At 35.1% G+C, this 20,547-nt stretch overlaps 3 protein-coding genes and 8 non-coding genes across 15 annotated transcripts; 5 read left to right on the top strand and 6 right to left on the bottom strand.

Annotated features, from left to right (window-relative positions):
- Nucleotides 1–612: 612 nt before the first annotated feature.
- Nucleotides 613–752, bottom strand: F55C12.18. Its single transcript, NR_051122.1, has one exon. It is a non-coding gene; the product is annotated as an Unclassified non-coding RNA F55C12.18 (non-coding RNA).
- Nucleotides 753–2,608: 1,856 nt separating this feature from the next.
- rfip-1 (FIP-RBD domain-containing protein) lies at nt 2,609–10,284 on the bottom strand (the record flags this gene model as incomplete). Of its 5 annotated transcripts, NR_151563.1 has the most annotated exons (6): nt 2,609–2,973; nt 3,059–3,237; nt 3,285–3,949; nt 4,185–4,349; nt 5,129–5,376; nt 8,340–8,381. NR_151563.1 is itself a non-coding variant. In NM_001381439.3 (5 exons), the coding sequence occupies 4 exons, from the start codon at nt 4,338–4,340 to the stop codon at nt 2,609–2,611; spliced, it is 1,365 nt and encodes a 454-aa protein (NP_001367895.1). The 5 variants fall into 5 exon arrangements, 4 of the variants coding, with proteins under 4 accessions (NP_001367895.1, NP_001367896.1, NP_495175.1 ...); NM_001381439.3 differs by lacking the exons at nt 5,129–5,376; nt 8,340–8,381 and adding an exon at nt 10,173–10,284; NM_001381438.1 differs by lacking the exons at nt 5,129–5,376; nt 8,340–8,381 and adding an exon at nt 10,173–10,205.
- On the bottom strand, nt 4,573–4,712 carry F55C12.15. The gene has a single exon (NR_051121.1). It is a non-coding gene; the product is annotated as an Unclassified non-coding RNA F55C12.15 (non-coding RNA).
- On the top strand, nt 9,543–9,749 carry F55C12.10. Its single transcript, NR_051120.1, has one exon. It is a non-coding gene; the product is annotated as an Unclassified non-coding RNA F55C12.10 (non-coding RNA).
- Nucleotides 10,285–14,333: 4,049 nt separating the features above from the next.
- On the bottom strand, nt 14,334–14,682 carry F55C12.8. Its single transcript, NR_051119.1, has one exon. It is a non-coding gene; the product is annotated as an Unclassified non-coding RNA F55C12.8 (non-coding RNA).
- Nucleotides 14,552–14,698, top strand: F55C12.13. Its single transcript, NR_051118.1, has one exon. It is a non-coding gene; the product is annotated as an Unclassified non-coding RNA F55C12.13 (non-coding RNA).
- Nucleotides 14,699–14,830: 132 nt separating this feature from the next.
- Nucleotides 14,831–14,975, bottom strand: F55C12.12. The gene has a single exon (NR_051117.1). It is a non-coding gene; the product is annotated as an Unclassified non-coding RNA F55C12.12 (non-coding RNA).
- Nucleotides 14,976–15,066: 91 nt separating this feature from the next.
- On the top strand, nt 15,067–15,216 carry F55C12.14. The gene has a single exon (NR_051116.1). It is a non-coding gene; the product is annotated as an Unclassified non-coding RNA F55C12.14 (non-coding RNA).
- Nucleotides 15,217–16,059: 843 nt separating this feature from the next.
- Nucleotides 16,060–16,174, top strand: F55C12.17. The gene has a single exon (NR_051115.1). It is a non-coding gene; the product is annotated as an Unclassified non-coding RNA F55C12.17 (non-coding RNA).
- A 1,233-nt stretch (nt 16,175–17,407) lies between these two features.
- On the bottom strand, nt 17,408–18,025 carry F55C12.2 (Transglycosylase). Its single transcript, NM_062773.4, has 2 exons — nt 17,598–18,025; nt 17,408–17,553 (listed from the first exon to the last, which is right to left on the bottom strand). The coding sequence occupies exons 1-2, from the start codon at nt 17,646–17,648 to the stop codon at nt 17,434–17,436; spliced, it is 171 nt and encodes a 56-aa protein (NP_495174.2). The 5' UTR covers nt 17,649–18,025; the 3' UTR covers nt 17,408–17,433.
- Nucleotides 18,026–18,682: 657 nt separating this feature from the next.
- Nucleotides 18,683–20,542, top strand: F55C12.6 (DUF1248 domain-containing protein). Its single transcript, NM_062772.4, has 5 exons — nt 18,683–18,872; nt 18,924–19,020; nt 19,134–19,465; nt 19,508–19,824; nt 20,191–20,542. Exons 1-5 carry the CDS (start codon nt 18,735–18,737, stop codon nt 20,327–20,329), a joined length of 1,023 nt encoding a protein of 340 aa, NP_495173.3. The 5' UTR covers nt 18,683–18,734; the 3' UTR covers nt 20,330–20,542.
- The last annotated feature ends 5 nt before the right edge of the window (nt 20,543–20,547 follow it).

Here is a 20,547-nt window from a genome sequence, read left to right as displayed (position 1 = left end):
AACACCAGTGAGGCCAAAAGTGGTCCGTATTAAATCATCAAAGAGCACGGGAAATGGGGAAGTTGCACATTTGCTCTGTGATTTTTCTAAAATTCGTCTCCAAGATGTTTTAAAGTAACAAAAATGTGAAAAATTAGTCTTAAAACAATTACATTCCGCGTACGCTTTATTGGGATGCGGATTTCTATTAAGCATACCAGACAATTTCTTAGAAAAAAGCAAATTAAAAATACACAATTCAAAATTTCCCACAAAAACCAGAGCAGAAGTTGGCGTGAAACTAGAAAATGACGAGGTTATGTGAATCATGGATAGACCTAGAAAAATAGGAAATAGAGATTTTGCAATGATTTGAAACTTTTATAGAATCGTGAGAGAATTTAATTCTTATTACAGTATTGATAGTTAATCTGATTATTCACAATGAAAGGTTGATATTTCATTCTAGACATTCCCATGAAAATAAACTTTCCAATGATGTAGATGTTATCAGAAACAGAGAATGACTTCTCTCTATCACTCTAAAAATATCTTCTACTTTAATTCAAAATTCACAAACACTTCTTGAAAATGAGAAATGGGGAAATGAAGGACCCGATGGAAATGGAGAGAAAAGGTGTCCGTCCGTCCCAGCCGCGTGCCTCCGTGCTCTTTCTTTTCCTCTCCCTCTCACGGACGATTACCATTGAAATGCGGGGCGGTGAGCCGAACAAACCGACGACAATGGTTGCCGTGACGACGTGTTGCTTACCTTTTCATCTTTTATCTTTTCTTATTTCCTCCTCTCACACATCTTGGTTTCTTGGTTGTGAATTTGTTTCGAACAAATCAGAAATATAGTTTCGCGTTTCTGGCTTGAAAAGGTCGAGTCTGAGGTTGACTGGGAATTGCGAAATTTGGATAAGCTGATTCTTTGGAAATAGTTAGAAGCCAAGTAGTAGAGGATTATGGGAAATTTTGATCTTTCAGGACAAGAAGTGTCTTAATTAAACTTACCCGCTGCCAATTCATGATACTATATTTTCTTTACTAGTTTTGCGTGCAGGGACTAATTCTCGATCAGGACTGATGTTTACCAAAACATTCAGAGATCTTGAGAGCAAAAACGATTTATTCAAAAGCTCTAATAACAATCTTTCAGTCACTCCAATCACCTTCCACTGACGCTTTTCAATAATTGATAGCTTCTGGTTTATTGTACAGACAAAATACTACAGCTCTCTTGTTTTCCATTCACTTGTTTACTGCCCAATTCCGTAAGTCATAAGACTAGAGACAAGCCATTTTTTCAAGATAAACGGAAAACAGCAGGTGAAATGAAGTTAGTAGTTGTGATTGAAAGTTACTTTAGAGAAGAAAACGTTGGTGATAAGTTTATAAGTTAAATAAGCAACGTGCATGTTCTAATGGTAAGCAAATCTTGATCATAATCATTGTTCACAATTGGCAACCTTATTTGGTTGAGTTCTTTCATAATAAGTTCTTATCGACAATATTAATTCTGAGAAGGCTCAACGAAAGGCCAAGTTTAGCCAGCTCTTCTTAATAATTGAGCAACGCCAATCGATTCAGAATTAAAAATATTTATTTGAAACGGTAATTTACTTCTGATTGTGAGAACAAAATAATCTGTGAAAACACAAAGATTGTTCGAATAAAAAGTTTGACATGCAACTCAGGATTTTTCATTTTTTAATACCAATTTTTCCTGGTTTCCTGTTGAGGAACACGCAAAACGCCCACACCCTTCCCTATTCAACTGATTTAAAGAATCTAACGACGCATATAAAAACATCACAAAAAACCTAAAACGGGAACAGGTAACGATGCAGAATTGGAGCTCAGTTCTGTAAATGTCAATGAGCAAAAATTTAACGATACTAATATGACTGCGTTTTCCAAAATATAGTTCAGGACATAGTTAAAAAAAAACAGTTTCTCGGTAGATAAAAAAAAACTGTAAAATATTTGGAATACGTAGTTAAAAGAAAGTTTGAAAATCAGCAGGCTCCGTAGAAAAGAAACGATAGACATGATTATTTCCAAAATGAAAATGACCAGTTGAATTCTTGTATAATACTCAGTTGATGAAGAAGTATTGCATGTCTCATCTTCTCCCTTTATAAATTTTTTTGTTCTGTTTCCATTCAAAATGCATGGTTTTGAGAAAATGCATGTTTATTCTTCGTTTTTGTATCTTCTTCTTCTTTTTAAACTCTTCTTACACAGACAGAAATTTTAGTGAAACAACAATAAAAAGCTCGATTGAATTCAAAAATTGGTGATCGGCACGGAAAGAAGAGAAGAACTATCACTAACCATGAAAATGACAAGAATTTTCAGAAAAGACAGACGGAAAATACAAACACATGAATATAAATTATAAATATTCGAGGGGGGAAAAGTCGGAAAAAATGATGGGCAGAAAAATGCTATATATCACAAAATGTATGGATCATCAATGGGGTGCGAATGGAAAATTATCGTTGGGCAAATTGAAGTTTTGAAACAAAAAAAAATGTGTGTATCACTGGGGTAAAAAGGTCCAGAAAAAATGGGGGGTCGGAGGGGGATCTCAGTCTCAGATGTACATATTATGGATGGTATTTTACCCGTTAACGGGATCTATCTGTGACGTGGCACGCAATTCGAAAATACTGTTGGAGGGGGTAAAGGGGACTAAAAACGAGGAGATTGTACAAAGAAACATTTGAAGTAAAGCATTTTGAAAATCACAGGGATGGAGAAAAGAAAAAAAAAGACTAAATGTTGCATGCCACGTCACAAGGAATTGAGTGCCAATCGTTGATGACGTCATGTGTCTATTCATCCCCATCGAAGAAACGATGAGGGAAGGTAGGCGGAGATTCTTGCTGAAAGTGTCGGTGATGATGACTCTTCTGGAATCGATGATGACGACGACGTTGGCGAGGACTGAGATTCTCCGGCGCACCGTCAACTTGGAGAGGATTCCTGGAAAAAAATACAATCAGGCTGGACAAGATCGAGTACGACTTTTTTTTTAAATTCAAAGAATATTGTAAAATTCCACTTACACCTTCTTCTCCGATCTCAAGGATTTCTGGATGCCTCTCAATGACACGCATCAGAATTCCATTGATGTAGACTCGAAGCTTCTGATTGCAGATTTCCTGCTCACGAAGAGCATCTAGAAGCTGAGAAGAATCACCACCGGCAAGTTCATCAGCAAGTGACGGTGTATCGGCAATGAGAGATCTGAAGAAAAAATGTTTTTGAATGAAAACTTTGGAATGTCAACTCACCTTCCCCGTTCTACAGAAGTAGCCAATAATTGATCAGTCATTTCTTCTTTTTCTTTCATTAGTTCTGCTACTTTGGCTTTCAAAATTTCAATCTCTTCGTGCATATCTTCACGATCAGAGATACTTTCAGATCGGGGACCATCTACTTTTCTCCTTAATTCTTCTGTTTCCAAAGCCAACACTTCAACCATTTCACTGCTGGAATCAATATCTTGCTGAGCTTCTTCTTTGAATTTTCTGAATTGTCGTTCCAATTGAATTCGTTCTTCTTCCATTCCTTCTACAAGAAGTTGAGCTTCTTCAAGTTTATTTTCAGTCTTCTCCAATTCATTTCGAATTCTCTTTGTTTCTTCATTTGATCTTTCAGCATCTTTTTTCACAGAAATCAAATCTTTCTCAAGCATTTGATATTTCAAATTCCAACTTTCAGTTTCCAATTCTTTTTCTCTTTTCAACCTTGACATTGATTCAGTTCCACGTGCCTTCTCATCGGAGAGCAATTGCTTGAATCGATCCTCATTATCAGTCAACTGTTCCTCCAAATTGTGCATTCGTTCTTTCAGCACTGAATTTTCAGTTTTGAGGCGGGTACGTTCATCCGAGAGGGACATGTTACGCTCCTCGAGCTCCGAATAACGCTTCGTGAATGAGTTGAGCTGGTTCATCTGGAATATGATAGAATTTGTAAAATAGTACATGGAATTTGACACAAAATGCTCACTGCTTCAAGTAGACATCTATTCTCCATAACAAGATTACAAAGAAATGTTTTTAATTTGAAATGATTAATTAAACTTTAATCCATCGAATAAGGAAAGCACGTTAAAATATTTATTTTTGTACATTTCCAATGTATTCAAAATAATTTTTAAATGTTTTACATTTTACTTGATAACTCACTTGTGAACTGAAATCGTTGAGAGCGTCCTGATCACCTCCAAATGCAATTAAATCACTTTCTGAAGAGCTTCCACCAAGACTATCTCTACGAGACCGTGTTCCGTATAACCTGGAAGCGACCGACGCGCTGCTCGCCGAGCTGCCTTGTAATCGCATAGGCGAGTCCTGGAAATGAATTATGGATTAGTTAGCGTTTCAAATAAGTGAATATTTTCTGTCTTTCTTTTAGAATTTATAGGAAACGAACGAAAATGTAAATGAAATTAGAAGTGATTGACTGATCGAGAATGAGTGGAGAAGAATAGAAAAGAAGGAGGAGGAAAAATGGATGGAACAAGCGGAAACCGTATCAAATTAGCATCTTCTCAACATTTTCTAGTTCCGTTCTTCCATCTTATCTCTTTTAATTCTTTGAAAAATTCCTCCAAAAAAGCTGGAAAAGTAAAAAAAAATTGGGAAAGGTGGCGTATGTGGGGGCCAACGGAAGCCAGGTTGGCACAGCTGCTCAAATTGTGCTCACTTCCTGTGAAGCCCAATGCTCTAGTTGGAGTACTAGCAGCTATTGTTAGAAAGAAGAGCATTATGTCGTATTTACAAGCACTTTTTTCGTTCAACTATTTTTTTTTGAAAAGAGATGACGAACAAGGCAAAAACGAAAAATTCTAGTTGTTAAGGGATTTGAACTGGTCTACCCGGATTAATTGCCCCGATTTAGGGAGTGGAAAACATGGGATTAGAGACAAGATTAAACTAAATTAATTTGATTATATCAAATTAAAATTTCTTTGAAGATCATTTTCAGAACATATTACTCATAGGTATCATAAATTTTTTTTAAATCTGAAGACGATTTCAAATTTGTTTTTTACCAATTTTTGCTAATTAAAGGATACAATTACAACATACAATTACAAAAAGATTATATGTATTAACTCAAAACTCACATCAATCAGATAATGCTCTTTCTGGAATTCTTCAATTTTGAAGTGTGGCAGTGGTGACTAGGCAAAAAATATTAAAAGAGGTGGGAGAATAGAGGTGGAGCGGATTGCGAAACACCGAACTCTGAATCTCTTCAGCCTCGAATAATATTTATTTTTAAGCTGTCCCTGCTTCTACTGAGCCGCTCCTCGCGGTTTCTATGGATACGGACAGAGCAGACGCTATGAAATGACGCACGTGGGATTTAGAGCTAAAAAAATGTAGAATGATGTGAGTCAATGAAACTAAATACCTAAGTACTCGAAGGACGTTGTAGTTTTAAAACAAAGTTCCCCTCTAACAAATATGTTAGAAAAGAGCTCATAAAATGTCATGTCTTGTCATGTTCTTCTGACAAGTTTCTGTGCCACCTGAGCAGGCGACGATAAGAGTGATAAGAGACGCAGATATTGCTCGGAATGACTCAATTTCTTCACTTTTCCAGAGAGGGGGCGGGAGGGAACAAGCACTTCATTTCTTGACTCATAATGGAACCGAAACCTTTCACGTCATTACGAGCTTTGTCATTACAGAGAGGAACAAAAATGAGAAAAAAAATCTGAAACAGATGATTCAATAGAAAAGTTCAAAAATCTCTAACAACGACATTTGAGACCACGGCACACAGAGTGTGAAATCACCGGAAAATGAGAGATTAACGGATCAGAGAGATCAGTTTTAGTTGAACAGAAATAGTAGCGAGGAGAACAATTTTCCCTGCTGAAGTTTTCGATTTTTGGAAATAACGAAAGACAGAAAATGAGCGTAGAAAATAAATAAATGTTATTTGGACGATATAATTTGAAAGTGGAGTTGTATCAGTTGGAATTTTTTGAAGTACACTGATCATGGTAATTCAGTCCAAAAATTTCAGTTCAAATTTTGCAACTGTATTTGGTCAGTTAAGAAGGTTTTATAGAATTTTCTACTGGCGCTTTCTATCATCAAAATCATTCGATAATTGCTCAAAAATTTGATAAAGTAGATAGTAGTTTCTTAGTGTCTGGAGTTTCAATATCATAATTTTCGATTAAACCGTACACCATCTAGTCTTATATTTTGAGTCTCAAATGCAAAAATAATGCTTGAAACAAGACTTAGACTGCGTGATCTAGATATCTAAAATCTCACCTCGTATAGTTGGAACATTCGAGCTTCTAATTATCAAAAGAAAGAAATAACAAAAATAATGAATTCACAGAACTGGGAATACTTGACGACAGTGTTCACCTCTTTTTGAAAAGAGACTAAACTCGGGCAATACAAGAGATATCAAGTGACGGGAATGACGATTGCGGCAAAAAGGCTGCCTTGTCCGGAAAACGACGTATTTGTCGTTCCGCCGACGGTTTTCCGCGGACTCTCTCTGCCTCTCTCTGTTCATCTATATTCCGGAAGAGAACAAAAACATACATAAGCATACAGAATAGACAAACGTTTTTTGCGTGGAAAAGATGAAGAGAAATATGACGAAAAACGAGTGGATAACAAAGAGCGGCACACGGAAAAGCCTCGAACGGTTTGCAAGGCTTTTTTGAGGAAAGAAAATGGACAGTGGAAGAAGAAAAAAGTGCGTGAGGATTACGGTAAGTGGTTTGTTGGGATTTTACCAGGAACCGGACTACATCATGAAGCTTCACTAGAAACGTGCGCGAATCAATTTACAGACGTACATTTTATTAATGGAAACAACATGTAGATGGTAAAATTTGCAGATAACTTTTTCTCCATAAATAATTCATGTAAATGATTTTTCTAAAAATTTGAAATTCTCTGAAACTGTATTCAAGTTTTCAAAAGAGAATGATTATGTTAGAAATTATAAAAGATCATTTTTAAAAATATTAAAACTTTTATAGCTCTGAAAACCGTGTGACGTAAAAAATTGCGCTGAATTTGATGCTAACGGAATATAAAGATTATGCAATTGAAACCTGAAAAATTAATTCCACAAACAAAGTTGTTGATAGGAAAATACCGCAAGTTTGCCAAATTTGACCGTATTCTTTATCACGTTTGTCAAAAATTGAGATTTTGTATTCCAATATGGCAGTTCGTTTTATATAGCTATAAATTTAGTCAATTCTTGTGGAAAAAATCAGCTGTTGAATTCTCAAGTTGTTTTTATTTATTTTTTATATTCCCTTCCTATCAAAAGATCGACAAGACGATGAGCATTCTTACACGAAAAACAAATAGATTAGAACCAAAAAATTCCGATACTTTTCCCATTTTTATTGTGACGTGGCAACTGACTCATTTCCTATGACGTTTTAGACAGAAAAAAAATACAGAGTTCAGAGTAGATCATCAGAGATCATCAACAAAAGTTGTTTGACAAACAACACAAATTGGTGGGAACTTCTAGGTGAAAACTGAAATAATGTTCCACGTGACATGTGAATTCTAGACACTTCTCCCTTTTTTGACACTATAATTATGTGCTAGAATAATGTCATAGAAAAGGAAAAGAACATGGGTCTTCAGCTTCAGCATCTGAGAAAGAAAAAGGAGTGTATCGAAATACGGTTTTCGAGTGGAAAAGCTTCACTTGGAATAGAGTACACAAATTGGAGAGACTTAGAGACGGCGAGCAAACACTGTAGGGGATGGTCTTTTCAAAGGTGGGAAGACAGTTTTTCAGTGACTCATCCCTGTCCCAAATAGGTGGAAAAAAGTGGAGGACATTGAAATTGACATGAGGGAAATATGAACGATTATAAAGGTTACTGTCGCATGAAATGCATTCAAAAAAGATTGATAGAACCGTTTTTAGATTTTTTCATACAACAAATCAAAAGAAGCAAATGTGGTGTCCCTTGAAGCATAAATAAAATAAACTGTCCTTATTTATTGTGAAAGCTGAATAATTTGAAGGATTCTTTTTCAGGTGTATTATTTTCAACATTTCAGCTATTTAAAAAAACAATATCATCGTTAATGAGAAAAATTTGGTTAAAGATCGCCGCCCTTTATGTAAAATGGTAAGGAGAAGGCTCTGGAAATTCACATGTTTCTGATGAAAAAACGATTAGATGTTTAAAATGCATTTTTTAATGCTATTTTGTGAAGCTGCCTAGAAAATCACTAAAGTGCAAACTTGTATGACTGACTTTACTTAACCCCATTGGAATCAATTTCCCTCCGTTAATGTCAATATTGTAGAGTACTTACCGCATACTTGGACTCCTCTTCTGACACGAATTCAGTAGTCATTGTTGGAGAAATAAATGAGTGACAGAATGCCACCAAATCAATAGTTCAGAAGGTAATAGTAGCAGACGAGTGAATGCGGCAAATTGTACTGTGTTGAGAAGAAATGAGAAAACGAAGAGACTGTTATCAATTTCGAACCGCCTTCTTCAACTTTCAGGCCTGCGTCTCTCTAGCTTCAACTAGTCTCTTCAATTTTGCCAGTTTATCTTTTCAGCCACGGTCATCAGGTTGAGGTTGTAAACCCTCAATACAAAAAACAACCGAAGAAGAAGACGTTGAAGATGAAAGAATTGCGAAATCACAAGTGAAAAGAGAGGGAAAGCGAATCCGGTTTTTGGATAGTCATTGTATGTGTTCACTTGTTTTGTACGTCTTCTATTGAGCGCAATTAATCGATAGTTTTTTGACGGGTTTCGAGAAGCAAAGAAAAAACAATTGCAAAGCTATTTCAAATGACCAGTCACACCCAAGTAATTCTTGTGATAAGAGGAGATGATTAGACGATTAGGAAGTGAATTATGGGGTCATGATGTTTCTTGTAGAAGAAATTGGAAACATTAAAATTTTCAATAGTGAAACAAGGAACCAAAAATCTGTAGCGAATACTGAAGTTGGTACAAAGAGGAAGTTGAACGTATAGTCTCCCTAAATCGAAATGATTTATTCAATGTTCATACATAGAACCTTCAATGATTTGTGATTTAGCTCTAAGAGCTCAAAATGCATGGCTCTTCGAAACACATTTTTTCGAGTGATCCCATTGTTTTGTGGCTTTTCATCAACTCTGAATTGGGAAGAATGCTTTGAAAATAGGTTTACTTCTTTTTGAGTTAATAGTTTTAATTGCTAAACTTTAGTATTAGTGAGAAGTATACAGTAATTAGGAGCGGCACCGGCAAATCCACAAATTAAAAGAATCACGTCTATTGTTATAAGAATAAAAGGAAAAAGAGAAAAGGATGGTCATTTAAAGAGTCTGAAAAGTGGGTGAAAAGTGGATGAGCGTAAGATGAAGTATAATTTGAGATGGATTGGGGACAACACTCATTCCACTTTACGAAACAGGAAAAAAAACCAAAACTATTCTTTGAAGATAAAGGTCTCTAGTACAATTGAAATGCGAACATTCTATCTTGCCCCGCATTTTGTTGTTATGTGAACAAGGCTCAAGTTACTTTTACGGAATGGAAAATAGCCCGAGAGGATGAGAGGCGCAGCTTCAGGAGCAGGTAGATTCAATGTGTACTCGGGAAACTGAACAGAGTTGAAGGAAATGGGAAGGGAGGGGGAGAACGAGGTAAATGAGTCAAATGAATGCAACTATGAATACATGTTACATGACTCAACTGTAAATTATACTAGTTTTACGTACATGGCCTAGTTTGAGTGTGGAGCTAGATTTTCTTACAGTTTGGAGTCTTGAAAATATTAAAATGTTAGTAGTTTTTTTTGTTGAATGGAATTTTGCAGCTTCTCACTTTTTCATACAATAAGAATAGTCTTGCAAACGATGAGCATTTACAATTTGACAACTTTTGAAATTTCAATGTCAGTAAAAAATATTTTCAACAAATATAGATCCAAACAATTTTTCATTATTAATAGCTAGCTGTTTTTATGTTTTTGTAAATTGGGAAGCCTTGTCAAAACATATAAAAATACCAGTACAATCCGTCATACAAATATTAGGAGATGAGCAGTGTTCTGCCTAATAGAAAATTAGTCAATATTAGTTTTTCAAAAATAGATACCATTTTTTTTGCAAAATTATGAAGGAAAAAAGAATCATACCTCGCGGGCAGGCGACTCATACACGTCGGTCATGACGCTGTCGTGGTTCTGATTCAGGAGCCCAATGATGTTTTAGAAGATCGTTCGTTTCGATTTGATTGAGAGTTAAACTCTGAAATATTTCAAAATTTGATTTGGAAGAAAGTGGGAAAGCTATAAAAAGGACGACGGTTTGAAAAAATAAAAAGGGAATTTGAAAAAGATGGAGGAATTCGTATATGAAAGGAAAACTGTTAAAATGTGCGAGGAAGACTGTAAAATGAATGTGTATGTACATGTTGGAACTACCGGTACAAGAGCAAATATCAGGTGAGAAATATAAAAAATGAATGGTAACGCGAGAGAGAAATAGAGAAATAGGGGAAAATAAGCCATTTTTTAGAGGAAGTTAATGCTCCAATGCTTCAATGTTCAGGTATTTTTAGAGTGATTACAGGTTGGAATTCGAATTTTTAGAAAAACAAGCATACAAATTTAAATAATAGATGCGTTGTAGAACATTGACAAATTATCCGACTTTTGTAATTTTTTTGTGGCAAAATGCGGTCTAAATAAAATGACAAAAAGTTGAATGTGTGAACCAACAAAAGAAGCACTTTTTCATGATCTAGATGAAGAAGTGAGCCAACTGCTAGAATAATAAATTTTATAGCGGCTGTGACGCCAAGTGGAAGAAAAAAGAAAAACAAAATAAAGTAACCATAGTGATAACAGAACGTGATACCCATAATCAACTAGGTTATTCAGCTGTCTGTCAAGATCAAAAATTTAAGAAACGAATTTCTAAGAAAGAAATAAGAAAGTTGGTGAATAATTCGAAGCTCCGCCTATCTTGGCTCACAGAGTCTTCCAATTTGTCATTTCTCAAGGAAAAGGAGTGTGAAAAGTCATTCATCCGAACCCGTTCCTCCCCGTTTCCATTTTTTTGGTTCAAGTATGTATACTATAATTTATGTGTGAATCGAATCGTCGAAACGGGAAGAATGAATGGAATAAAGTGAGTGTTGAGGGTATTCGTGGTGGTAGTGGACAGAAGAACGGAAAGGACATTTTGCCCAAATACAACGACTACTAGTTTTTGAGGTGAATATAGAGGAAAAAAGAGAGAGAAAATACTTCTGAATTGGGGGGAAATAATAGGTAGTGGTCAGTTGGGTAGGTGAAGAAGTTTAAGTGGCACTTGGAAATTTGAAACATATGAGAAACTTTTATATAATTTTTTTTTAACAAAAAGAAAATTCGTAGAACAGTTAAAACACTGAACGCAGTAATTATTCCAAGTCTTATAGTTAGGTTTGAAAAACATTAATGTTTTTTTCAGAAAATACTAGAAAAGTTCAGTACAAAAAATATGTTTCTCTTTTGTGTATTCTCATCATCTTAAACAGTTAAAAAAAACTTATTTCTAGTACTTTCAGACTTCCTAACATTCGAAAATATTTATTTCTCATTTAGTTTTTTTTGTTTTTTTTTTAAGAAAAACACTCTAAAAATTATTTGACGACATTGCTTTGCTCTGGATATAAAAAACTAATTTTCACTGAATATCAAAATTGGTAGGTATGAGTTTTTTCAAACTTCCAGGTAAGGTAATAAGTTTAAGAGTTTCTAATAAATTCGAAAAAAAAACAAACTCTATTTTGCAATTTATTTGAAACAGTAAATGTTTTCATTTCCTCTCAGCATAATATTTTTTTGAAAATCCTCTAAGTGCGAAATCAGAGCTTTTCAAAAAACCACATGCTTCATAACTTCCTAAACTGAAAATTAATCTATCCCGGTGACGTAAATGAGGGAAAAAGTGGAATTTGTGGATGGAATCATCGAAATGCTTGCGCAATTGGCATTCATTCTTTCGATAAAATCTCGAAAAACGGGGCGAATCGCTTAGATTTTATTACACTTGAATGACTTTCCTCTAATTTTTTGTCTTCTTATTTTTTAACTCTGCCCTGCGAAAACTAAGAAAATATAACGATGATGAAGAAGCAGTGGGCGAAATACAAAAAAAAAGAAGGAGAAAAGCATGCATCACCGGAATGAATAATGAATGGAAAAAAGAAATAATAATAAGGAAAGGGCTGCTATGGAAACCAACGGAAAGGGGGGGGGGGGGTTTGTCTTGAGAAAGCTCAAAAATTGGAATTTCAGAGATTATTCTTCAGAAGACATTATTAAAAAGAGTCAAAAGCTGAGAATGAGCTGATCTTTTGAACAAATATAACATCAACACATTATCATAGATTGGCGTTCCGAGGCTTTGGCTCAAAAAAGGAATGGACAACGATCACATCGTTTGAGAGGCCTTGGGAATGTGCCATCCTTTCCTGTCTCTTTTTCTCTATTCCTTTCTTCATTTTTTGGACAAAATCAAACATTTAAACGGAGGCGCGGGAACAAAATAGAGATCGCGGGAGACGAAAGAGGCGCAGAAACTATGGCTCCGGCAGAGAAGAACTGGGGCGAGAGACTGGATCCTTGCGCCGGTGGACGAAAAACGGTCGATAGATTGATGTGACATATTGGTGGAAAATTGGAATGTAATAACCGGAAATGAGACAAAAAGTGAAGATGAAGCCGTTCGAGAATTAGCAATACATTTTTACTTTGGTCGTTCTTTTTAAATAAAAATCCTATAGCAAAAAGAATTGAAATGATTTTCTAGAATTGTGAAAATTGGAAATGAAAAAATTTTGGTACACAAGAAAGTTAGAAGCGTACGCCCAACGTTTTTTGTTCAAAAATGTTTTATTGAAAAATAGCAGTTCTTAGAATACATATTTATATAGTCATTCTGATGAATTTTTGGGATGAATACTAAATTTTCAAAATATGAAAACGAACGAACAACAAAACACAAACCAGGAATTGTCGAAAATCCGAAAAATGATGAATAGCCGAGAAGCCGCGAACATTCCTCTCACTCTTCATATTTTTTGTACTCTTTTTGGTTGAAGTGCAAAGAAAAAACAACAAAAAGTTTTGAAACTTTGCATATAACCAACAGAAGAAATAATAATTCATGTGTGAATAGAAACAAATAAGACCCCCGGGAAAAATGAAAGATGACTCTTTGAAAATGGAAATTGTTGAGATGGGAAATTAGAAAAGGGAACTTAAAGTAAATCAATTGAATAATCATATCAAACCTTCGAATAAAGTTTGCTCAACTGTCAATGAAAAAACAAAAGTGATTGGGTCACGAAAAGCAAACCTGTCTCAATGGATCAACAACAGTTATCAGGATAACCATCTATATTAAGATGAAAGTATTGAGATAACGGAAAGTGAAAAGGAACATAAGAGATTAGCAACTTCTTTTCTACAATTTCCAAAGTTTTAAATATCATATTTCATAGGACAATAGCCAAGCTTTTCCCCCATTCTCGCCATTGAATTGATATAAAAAGTTGTTTTATCGAGCTACCGATTGCTTCTTTCTGTTTGCTCGTTTGCTCACGGAGCTCTCAATCTGTTTATAATATACTCTGCTCTCATTGACGATTCACACGTTTATGTCTGGCTCACCGCTCGGAAATTGAAATATTAAAAGTAAAAAAAAATGGACAAACGGAGTCACATGGGGAGAACGACAAGTTGAACATGAAGGAAAATGTGGCTGTATGTGTGTAATTTATAAAATATGCATTCAACGACCTCCCAACGATCTTGAAATGGTTTTGGGAAAGTGGTTAAACCTAAAAACACGAGGGAATAACAGAAAACTACAAGCAAAAAGCGTTATTTGGCAGTCAGGACCAAACCGCAATATGTGAGAGATAGAGGCATGGTAGAGACGCAGACATGCAAATTACTGTAGATGAAGGTCACCTTAGCACTATGGATAGGAGAGGGCAATTAAGAAATTGAAGAAAGGACCGGAATGATGAATTCGAATTCAAGTGACGTGTGGGAGGGAAAAAGGAACAGCTTAATTCATATTGGAGGCAGAAAATTGGAAGAAGAGGCACTGTAGAGCTGCAGCTTTTCAGCAACAACGTTTAAAATTAGCGTATAAATCTTTTAAAAAATTCTTCAACTAAAATTTAGAAATAAACTAAACATAACCCTAGGTAATTTCTAAATAATATTTACACTGCAAAAGTTTCATAATGCCGCTTTAGAACTAGATGAAAATTCTACAAAAATCCTTTTGCAACAATATATATATTTTGTTGTGTGACTCACAAATGACTCTTCACCAGCACCAAAACGCGTCAGTTTTTAGTGTCAACTCTCTCGGGTCACCTAAAATTGGAAATTTGCAAGCTCTTTCCTGTGGTGGCTCCAATCCTCTCCAAATTTTCCTACTATTTCGTCTTTTTTGACACCATTCTCATTAAATTTTCATGAAAATTCAAAACGCGAGCTTTTGCCTCCAGCACTCTCTTCATGCACCTTTTGTGAAGCTTCAAGCATGAGAAATGAGGAACATGTTATCAAATATCAAATATTTGATAACTCGCTCTGTTAGTTTTTGTGGATTTTTGTGGAGTGCCTTAAAAGAAAAAAATAAAATAAACGAAAATTTGGAGCTGAATAACAAGAAATTAGAATAACAGAAAAGAAAGCACCTGGCTGAATTCTTAAGCGGCAGAAAGAATTAATAAGAGAAGTGACACCTTTAGTAAAAGTGAAATCTATGGAATTATGAGGATATGCGGCGTCAAAATGCGCACCAATCAAGAGTTTTAATCTCGAAATGAATTCGTATTTCTCATAATAATAACACGCATTCCCACTCAGACAATAAATCTTCCATTGTTTCGTGTAAAGAAGACACGATAATTCATACAAACAAAAGCGCCCGCAGAAATTGACAGAGATTATTCTGGAGGTATGGGAGAATGATTGGCGTAAAATTTTCCACATTAATGATGATGAAAATGATAACAATTTTGAAATATTGGATCGCAAGATATTTCTGAAAATAAACAATAATACTGAAATGATGTTAGTTGTTTTGCAGGAAAATGGAAAACCAGCAAAAATAACAAATTAGTTATGAATCATATTCACTGTGATCGACAGAAACTGCATTGATTTGTTTTTAAAAGTTTTAATACCTGTACATTTTAATATTTCGAGTTTTGAGATTGTTCTGTAAAAAAATCAGAACGAAAGGATCGGAAAGCTCAAAGATGGCTTCCAGATTTTGGATTCCTAACATTCAACCAAAAACACTATCGCATTTCAGGTCTGCCTAGGTACAAAAATGCATCTCTACCTTCTTTCAGGGCAACCTAGGATCTCACTTACTTCACGGAGCACAGGAACGATTTTTGATGTTTTAACTCAAAAATCTGTTAAAATAGAATTAGAACAGATTTATTATATGCGAAAACCAACTACCGGAGTTAGCCCAAAATATAGTAAGTAGGCATGTAGACAGGCTACAGGTGTATTCGCCTCAAAAAAAAAAACTTGCCTACTATGGAGGTTCACAACTATAAGCTATGGCTAAGGCAATTAAGATTTCAGTAAGTGTTACAATTCAGTTTAGAGAATAGAAATGAGTCTACGGCTTTTGAATCTTGAAGAGTACTGTACAAAAAAGACAGATGAATGCTTCTGGAGCATTCTTGCTCCTCCACAGCCGTCACCATCAACGCCATATCCGTCTTTTCAACGTGAAAGGATCGGACGGACGGAGGTGGAATAATTGAAACAGTGTATGTATGTGTGTATCAAGGAAGAAAAGAGTGAGAGAGACTGAGGGCGACAATTATTGAAGAGGGAAACCAGTTGGTTGACTGACTGACGGCGGGAAGGCGACATACAAAAAAATGAATGGGGATGCGGAGAAAGCGACGATGACGACGGTCGGAGTGCACTCGGGGGAATTCTGAAGAGGGAGAAGTTGACAACGACGACACTTTCTAAAAGTTTACTGGAAGAGTTATGAGTTCAAGGTTAAGAGCACACAAAGTTTGCACTGATGCGGACTCTACTATGTTTTGGAAACTGCAATATAGATGTAGATGGGTAAGTCTCTTAAGATCTTCTAACGGATTTTTCTTCAGGAATTTCCTTAATCATTTCCCGTAAAAAGGCACATCACATCCCGACCGCGTAGATGTCTAATCAAGAATTGATTTGATTGCAGAGTTTTTGTCGAGTTAAATTTTGGGAATTACTCTTTCTGGAATGCCACTTTTAGCCAAACGAAGATGGATAGGATGTAATAAGTTCTATCCTAGAACTAGGAGTAAGTTTTTGTCTAGGATGCTAACTTCCAATCAACATAAATAAATCGGCAACCGTTAAAAATATTTTGTATTTTGTGATATTCAAAATTTTCAAAAAAAAAAACCACGCCTCATCGTTTGTTCTCGATATTTTCTTTACTTTACTCTTTCTTTTCCTTTTTTCTAACAAAAACAAATCACAAGAGACTGCTCATAAATCTGCGGTGTGAAGTGGCAATTGCCAGGGATAAAGTGAAAAATAACTTTAAAAAACCGAAAAAAAGTGGAACATCTTTCAGGATTGATAGTGAAGAAGAAATCCAAGTGGCTTGCAAAGCGAGAAAGTGGTGCCGGATGTGTTTTATAAACTTTTTCATTTTCTTTTTTCCACCGCCATTTGGCTTTGTCGTCTTCGAGAAAAGTGTATGTGCGGAATCGCGTCGTAAAATCGGCGTGGAATGAGAAGCACATGTTGCAAGAAAGAAAGTTCAAGGATTTGTCAAATAAAAACGATTCAGGATTATAGACAGAGTCTATTTAAAAAATATACGGGAAAACAAGGCCGAGTAAAATGGGAATTGAGGTGAGGCGGTCATATATGGGGAAGTGAGGGACCACTTATTATTTGCCCCTGTGTGACCCTCTCTTTGCTTCTATGTGCCACCCACCTGGACATGAGAGGGAAGAGCTCAATATAGAATGAAGAAATAGAAGAGACACAGATGGTGAGGGAAAAAGGTGTTTGAGAGAGGATATGCCGATTTGGTTGGTGACACACCTTTTGGCGGACATGTTGGATAGATATTCTATGTATATGCTTTACAAGTCTTGCTAGAAGGATAAATTTCATTATGAAAGTATGTTATCAATATGTGATTGGGAGTCCAGGATAAAATTAATCTCCAAAAACTCTGCCGACCCTAGAGAAACACATCAGACTGTATTCAAGAAAAGTGTGAATAGGTCAAAGTTGTTGGACAAATCTGAATTCTCAAGCTTTAACAATAACACAATAACGCTCGACATGGATAAAATAATTTATTGAAATCAATCAAAGGAGTTCAATCATCAATCTATGGGACATTCTTTGCACAGCAAGCGACTTCCATCGTCATGTAGTTGAGCGGAATTCCTGGCTCCCAGTCATACTGGTATTCGGGCTTTCCGCAGTTGGCCAAGGCTTGCTTCATCAACTGAAAAAGTTAATTTTTGAAATATCACTAAAAATTCAACTAACTCTATAGAAATCTGCACAGTTTGGATCCGCAAAGTAGCCCCAGTTTTGCATATAACTCGTTTATTCCATTCAATCTCAAAATGTGATCTACTTTTTCTGCTTGAACTCGGCGAATATGGAAATGTTTGGAGTGCCGCTTTTAAGTTCTGAAAGAGCACAAAATTTGCAACAAAATGACTACGGGGATTTTCAGAAAAGTTAGTTTGAAGCCAGATATTAATTTTCAAAGTTTGGAAAGTCTACTAATTTTGCATATAACTCGTTTAGTCCATTCAATCTCAAAATGTGATCTTCTTGTTCTGCTTGAACTCGGCGAATATGGAAATGTTTGGAATGCCCTTTTTAAATTCTGAAAGAGCACAAAACTTGCAACAAAATGGCTTCGGGGATTTTCAGAAAAGTTAGTTTGAAGCCAGATATTAATTTTCAAAGTTTGGAAAGTCTACTAATTTTGCATATAACTCGTTTATTCTATTCAATCTCAAAATGTGATCTACTTGTTCTGCTTGAACTCGGCAAATACGGAAATGTTTGGAATGCCGTTTTTAAATTCTGAAAGAGCACAAAATTTGCAACAAAATGGCTACGGGGATTTTCAGAAAAGTTAGTTTGAAGCCAGATATTAATTTTCAAAGTTTGGAAAGTCTACTAATTTTGCATATAACTCGTTTATTCCATTCAATCTCAAAATGCGATCTAAAAGGTATAACTGAAAATGTACTTGTTCTGCTTGAACTCGACATTTTGAACTAATATTGGCAAAAGTGTTCCATACTCTAAAAACTGCGAGAAATACCTATCAAAGACGTTCTTTAATCCTCTGATGATTTTTGTACAAAAAAATGAACTCTTTCGATATTTACGACCATTGTAAACAAGTGATCATTGGCGTCTATTAAAACAACAAGTTATTGTTAAACAGAGTTTATCAGCTGATATCCTCATTCTCTCAGGATTGTAGATTCTCATGGATAAGTCTTTTTCTCAATTTTGATTTTTTCTTCTTATCAAAAATATCTTCTCCCATACTGTCTTGCCGAAAAAGATGAGAACTTTATAAAATTCCCATCTTTATCGGAAAGCAACTAGAACTGATAAAATGTGTTTATTTTTCTTTTGTTTTCTTTTCAGATAGCGATGATTCTCAAGACAAAACTTTTTCAAAACCACATAATTCGGCAAATTTCTTCGAAAAATAAAATTTCTTCCAATTTGGACGATTATGATGTAGTGATAAATCCTGATGATAATCTTTTTGAAGTTTTTATGCAAGAAGTAATTTCAATTAAATTCCTAGAACTATTAACTAAAATTATATTATTTCAGCAAGGAAATGGCCGATTTGATTTCAAGAAAGAGGATTATTCTACGTGGAAATCTTCATGGGGAGATGCTTACCGTTTTGGACTTATTTTATTGAAAGGTAATATTTGTTTTTTTTTAACTTATTACAAATTTTTCCATAAATGAAGGAGATTTAAATTGAAATCATTCTTCCATTTGAAATTTATTTGAATATTCAAAAATTGTATTCAGGAACTGAGAGCATTGCATATTCATTTCACACTATTCAGTACAAATCTTTGGGACTTCAGCCAGATTTTCGTCATCTTGGAATGGCATGGGTTCCTGAAAAATATCGTGGAAAGAGTATTCTGAAAGTTGTCACTGATTATTTAATACAAGAAGAACGAATGAAACACCAGAATATGCTGGCATGTAATGTGCATTGGTCTCAGAACTTTTGGTTAAAAGCTACAGGGAGAAGTGATATTGGTGCATGTACATATTATATATCGTATTATGAATTGTATGATTTTAAAGTTCCAATTCCAAAGATTAAAGATGATTGTGAAATTGTTGTCAAGGTGAGCAAACTGAAATTTTAAAGAATCAACGATCAATTACAGAATGTCAACACAAAAACAGTCACTGATGTCTTGAAATATGATACTTCAATATTTCCATTCAATCGGAAAAATTGGATAGAATCACTTTTTCTCGAAGGTATTGGAAGAGTTGCATATAATTCTGATGGAAATGTTGTTGGAATTGGATGTCTATCTACTTATCCATCAGGAGAATGTGTGATAAGTCCGTTGTATGCTGATAATACGAAAATAGCTCAGAAAATTTTTGGAAGTATGCTCGAAGAAGTAATTGAGAAAAATAAGAAAATACGGAGATTTCAAGTTAGATCAAATGATCAATGCAGTAATAGTTATGAGTGAGTTTTATTATTTTTTTAGTTTTGATATTTTTCACATCTTTAAAGTGGAGTACTATGAATGGGGATTTTTCTTAAAACTACTAACACCTGTCGGAAATTCAGAAAATATGAAGTAAAATTTTTGAAAAATCGAGAACGAACAATAAATAAAATTTGGCAAATCTCGCTGTTCGAGTTACTCCAAACTGAGAACTTTCGAATCAGATAAATTGTATGGTTGGATCAAGATTGGGCAGAGCGAATCGCTGATTGGTCTTACAGTTCTCAGTTTGGCGGAATTTCAAAAAAGTGAGATTAACCAAAATTTAAAATTCCTATATTTAAAAACTCGGATTTCCAATCTACAATTTGTTATATTTCCAGGTGGATTCAACCATTCTTAAAAATTCCACTTCGCCGCTCCCACCTATCAAATCTCTGCTACTCAATATATCCCCCAAGACATTATTTCAATTTCAATAAAGTTTTTGTGAATGCTCATCCGACGAATGCACCATGCTGACAAACTGGCTCATAAATATTTTACTCTATTTTAATTTAATAAAACGAAAATGTAGATCCACTGCCTGTCTGCGTCTCCTTATTTTCATTCAGTTTTACTACTCTGTGTTTACCTTTTCCTTTCGATCCTTTCAAATTTCGACCAAAACAACGATTGTCTCTGCGTCTACATGTAAAACCATGTGACTTAGGAAAATGAAAGCAGCTGGAGTACTGGAC

This window comes from Caenorhabditis elegans, chromosome II (genome assembly GCF_000002985.6).
Source record: "Caenorhabditis elegans chromosome II".
NCBI classification, from domain to species: Eukaryota; Metazoa; Nematoda; class Chromadorea; order Rhabditida; family Rhabditidae; genus Caenorhabditis; species Caenorhabditis elegans.
Note: the sequence above shows the minus strand (reverse complement) of the source record. Positions and strands in the feature narration are given on the sequence as shown.

What these genes read in the sequence shown, in the direction of transcription:
- F55C12.2 (NM_062773.4), bottom strand. Translation starts at nt 17,648, where the DNA reads ATGCAAAACTGGGGCTACTTTGCGGATCCAAACTGTGCAGATTTCTAT. An exon ending in ACTGTGCAGATTTCTATAGA is followed by an intron (nt 17,554 to 17,597) that starts GTTAGTTGAATT and finishes TAACTTTTTCAG; the next exon opens with TTGATGAAGCAAGCCTTGGC.
- F55C12.6 (NM_062772.4), top strand. Translation starts at nt 18,735, where the DNA reads ATGATTCTCAAGACAAAACTTTTTCAAAACCACATAATTCGGCAAATT. An exon ending in TGGACTTATTTTATTGAAAG is followed by an intron (nt 19,021 to 19,133) that starts GTAATATTTGTT and finishes AATTGTATTCAG; the next exon opens with GAACTGAGAGCATTGCATAT. An exon ending in CAATGCAGTAATAGTTATGA is followed by an intron (nt 19,825 to 20,190) that starts GTGAGTTTTATT and finishes TTATATTTCCAG; the next exon opens with GTGGATTCAACCATTCTTAA.